The sequence below is a fragment of the Bidens hawaiensis genome, unplaced genomic scaffold (assembly GCF_021521415.1).
Source record: "Bidens hawaiensis isolate Kalapana, Puna unplaced genomic scaffold, B.hawaiensis_p1.1 tig00006390_1, whole genome shotgun sequence".
NCBI lineage: Eukaryota > Viridiplantae > Streptophyta > Magnoliopsida > Asterales > Asteraceae > Bidens > Bidens hawaiensis.
In genome coordinates this window covers 616386-621055 of record NW_027491431.1, presented here as the reverse complement: position 1 = coordinate 621055, position 4670 = coordinate 616386, and the positions used below count along the sequence as shown (strand labels likewise).

The following is a 4670-nucleotide window of genomic DNA, read 5'->3' as shown; positions in this document are numbered from 1 at the left end:
TTGTGAGTAAGGCGAAGTTGTGGGTAACTTCGCTTAGGCGAACTTGTGAGGTAGGCGAAGTTGTGGATAACTTCGCTTAACCTTATATCTTCGCCGAAACCCTACTAACAGTGACGGCAACTTCGCCTGATGAACACGAAGTTTCTGCAGGTTTGATTTCTGGGTTTTTCGAGGTTTGTGACGGTGTAAATGGTTGTTTATGATTGTAGGAGGTGAGTAGGACACAAAAACTCAGTAAACTCGTCCCGCGAATGGTTGAACGGAACGATTTCTACACCCGCGTGATAATCCCGAACCACAATCACGAGCAAATGCTCTGATACCAATTGTAGGTTCCCAGCCGGATCTACACGAGATATCTCGTTCTACGTAGGTGCGGAATCCCTACGTAAGACGTTACGAGTATAGAAAACGATACGAGCTAACACACGATACAATAATCAAACACACGTTGTATTTCAACCGTAAACACGTGATACAATGATCACACAATACTTCTGACTCTCTAACTCGAACAACTCGAATGACCAAAACTCTAAAACTTATTGACACAGACTGCCGTAACCTAACAGTATATATAGGCGACAACTTCGCCTGGCATGTTCAGGCGAAGTTGTCCCTAACTTCGCTTGTCTAACAAGTTCGCCCATATCAGCGAACTTGTTAGCTAACTTCGCTTACATCAAATACTAAACATTACAAACACGATTACAGACACTTGATACTGAACTACTGACATCATGTACCAACACTTCTAAATATGGCAGAGAAGGCGTGACGTGATGGAGTTGAAGAAAACAAACAACTGCTGCTAACTTTTCTCAGACTTATTACGGTCAGGATTTCATCTCACCATGATTCAACGGTTCATATACATTCACATAGTAGTTACTTGCCCCGGAAACAATATAATATATAATGGCCTATCTATATGTTGCCATTAATGGAAAATAACATTTGGAAAGTACCCATTAACTAATTTGAATAATATGTCTTTTTTATTAGAATGAAAGACAAATAACTATCACAAAATTTTATACGATTATCTATATATGCTGCTATTAAATATTAATAAGAAACATCTAATTTATATCCTGTCTAGAAGACCAAAAAGACCTAAGGTCAACATCTATTCTTGATGAGATCAAAATGACTTGAAGGTTGACTACATGGTTATTATTTCATTAAATCTATTTCTACTCTTATAAAATGTTCCATTTGCCTCGGATCAAAGGCAAAGGTTACTCCAACTGCTTTACACATATTACACTAATATAGTTTAAAAGTACTCTCTTGTCCAGATTGAGCATGATATATATTAAGCATATATGAATTGAGTTTCCAAATTCAAACTAGTAAGTCCAGAGTGAGTTTCCATTATATATCTATATTAATAATGGTGTGCGTGAATTTGTGCATGAATAGTAAAGTTGTGAATTGGTGAATATGTTTCTTAGTGATGATAACTTGTAATCTTAAATGTTTTACGGTTTGACATGGAGTAGAAAATAAATCTGTAATTTAAACCAAACATACATACATACGTACCAACTTGTAGCTTACGCCGATCACATTCCATATGCTTCTTTCCACATACGAATGACTTACAGAACTATGGCATACATCACTAGTCAAAAGAAATATAGCTTTCTTCAATTTAAAATATATATTTATTACAATGTGAGATGACTCCCTACTGGTTGTTAGACTACTTTGAATTGAATATAAGTCTTTTAACTACCACAGTAAGATGAGAGACTATTTCAACAAAAATTTCTATTATATATACACATGAAGTATTTGTTTATTCATTCACATTACATCATGTATTTGCCCTTTGTCCTTCTCTTACCTTTAATCACCCTCTATTATTCTCCACAAGTTGCTATTGCTTCTTCTTCACCAAGTGTTTTAACCCAAGGCTCATCACTCTTTGTTGAAAAGAACGATCATTTGGTTTCACTAAATGGCGTTTTCACAGCCGGATTTCACGAGACTGGCCAAAATGCTTATTGCTTTGCAATATGGTTTTCCGAACCAATGCTGGATGGAAATCACACATTGGTTTGGATGGCTAACCGAGACAAACCTGTCAACGGAAAACAGTCCAAGTTTTCCTTGTTGAAAAGAGGAAACCTTGTTCTAAAGGACGCTGGCCAAAGAATTTGGAAGTCTGACACTCAATCTAATTCGCCTTTGCAACTCAAACTCCTTGACTCGGGTAACCTTGTTCTTACCCAGTTAGACGAGAACTCATCTCTTTGGCAAAGTTTCAGTTTTCCAACCGATACGATCCTTCCCACTCAGGTTTTCACCAAAGATACCGTACTCATATCTTCGAGAAGTTCGACAAATTTTTCTTCTGGCTTCTACAAACTCTACTTTGACAATGACAATGTACTCCGCCTACTTTATAGCAGCAATGAAATTACAAGTGTGTATTGGACTAAACCTTATATACTAACATGGGAGGCAGGAAGGTCTACCTATAACAATACTAGGTTTGCGTTGCTTGATTCCAAAGGGCGTTTCCAGTCCACGGATGATTTTACTTTTACAACTACGGACTATGGTGATGCCCTTCAAAGAAGACTCACACTTGATGTTGATGGCAATATTAGAGTTTACTCACTAATTAACAAAAGAAGCTGGAGGGTTTCATGGCAAGGAATTTCAACACCATGCACAATTCATGGGATTTGTGGTCCAAACAGCCTTTGTACTTATAGCTTTGAAAAAGGAAGAAGATGCACTTGCCTGCCTGGATACAAGAGCAAGAACCACTCAGATTTGTCTTTTGGGTGTGAACCTACATTTGATCTTTCTGGGCATCATGAAAACTTTGGATTCATAAAGCTCCCTCATGTAGAATTTTATGGATTTGATTCTACTTATTCACAAAGATCCACTCTCAGAGAATGCAAGAATGCTTGCCTCAATAACTCCAACTGTAAAGCCATCCAATTCACCTTTGACAAAGAGTCTGGTTTCTTTCAATGTTATGTCAAGACTTTGTTGTTCAATGGATACTTCAGGGGTACTATTTTCAACACGTATCTTAAGCTACCCAGGAATGGTGTATTAATGTCATATAATCATTCTATTTCTAACGAGTCCCGCCTGTATTGTTCAAGTTCAATAATCCAGATGAAGCGAACATATGAGAAAGCGACTGCAAATGGGTCCCTCAAGTTTATGCTGTGGTTCAGCATCATCCTTGGTGTAATTGAAGTTATGTCCTTTGTATTCTTCTATTATATCACCAAACAACCTTCAGGTAAAACAACCCAAACCTACCTAGCAATTGCTACTGGATTCAAAAGGTTTACATATGCTGAGATTGTAAAGGCATCTCATAAATTCAAAGAAGAGATCGGAAGAGGTGGTGGTGGCATTGTGTATAAAGGCATACTTCCAGACAATCGAGTGGTAGCAATCAAGCGACTCCATGAGGCTATCCAAGGAGAAGCTGAGTTTTTGGCGGAGATGAGCACAATTGGTAGAATAAATCACAAGAACTTGATAGAAACATACGGTTATTGTGCTGAGGGAAAGCATAGGATCTTGGTATATGAGTACATGGAAAATGGCTCATTAGCAAGGAACTTGAGTGGTAATCAGCTTGATTGGAAGAACATGTTTGAAATCGCATTCGGCGTAGCAAAAGGGCTAGCTTATCTGCATGAAGAATGCTTGGAGTGGGTTTTGCATTGTGATGTTAAACCACAAAACATATTGCTGGATGCAAATTATAATCCCAAGGTGGCAGATTTTGGTTTGTCCAAGCTGTTCGACCAAGGTGTAACTGAAAATTCTATCTTTTCGAGGATAAGAGGGACTAGAGGCTATATGGCTCCAGAATGGGTGTTTAATCTTCCAATTACTTCAAAAGTGGATGTTTATAGCTACGGGATGGTGGTGCTCGAGATGATAGCAGGACGAAGTCCCACATATGATCAACTACCAGATGATAACGAAAGGCTGGAACAAAAAAGGCTGGTAAGTTGGGTAAGAGAGAAGGTCCACAGGGCTAGCGAAAGTTTGGAAGAGACACAAATCATGGAGATACTGAATCCTATGATAAGGGGTGAATATGAAAAAGGTCAACTCAATAATCTTCTAAAAGTGGCTTTACAATGTGTCGAAGAAGATAAAGATGCTCGACCAACCATGAGTGAGGTTGTGAAAGCGCTTCTATATATACCTTGAGATGGAAGGTTAGCGGCAACCACATTTCGTTCAAATGGTTACAGTAGTTAATTTATGTGTTGGAGACTAGCCGGTTATGAGTTGTGAATTGTAGCAGATATGCATCTTCCATGTTTAAAATAAGTGCGCTAGTAGTGATTTCATTTTGGTTCATGTTAATCTATAAATCTTAACTCCTTGTTCATCACGTACAGAAGTGAATTAAGAATGTCTTGTGGTTTTGTCATAACGGAGTCTTGGTCATGTGTTCATAAAATCTTTCTTAAGATATATCAAGTGTTGGTTCTAATTGGCCAATTGGGTCTTGTAATTTGTCACAGGAAAACGATATGTAGTCAGTCCATAAAGAAAAATATTGAATGAAAAAAACAATACGGAGGAACACTGAAGTACATACATCATTCTATGGGTTGCTATAACTTTGTAATCGAAATGAGCATCAAAACTCATTATAAACAATA

The 4670-nt window shown here is 37.8% G+C and overlaps 1 protein-coding gene across 1 annotated transcript; it reads left to right on the top strand.

The window, feature by feature from the left end:
• The first annotated feature begins 1824 nt into the window (after positions 1-1824).
• On the top strand, positions 1825-4209 carry LOC143632467 (putative receptor protein kinase ZmPK1). Its single transcript, XM_077100985.1, has one exon. It carries the CDS (start codon positions 1825-1827, stop codon positions 4207-4209), a length of 2385 nt encoding a protein of 794 aa, XP_076957100.1.
• The last annotated feature ends 461 nt before the right edge of the window (positions 4210-4670 follow it).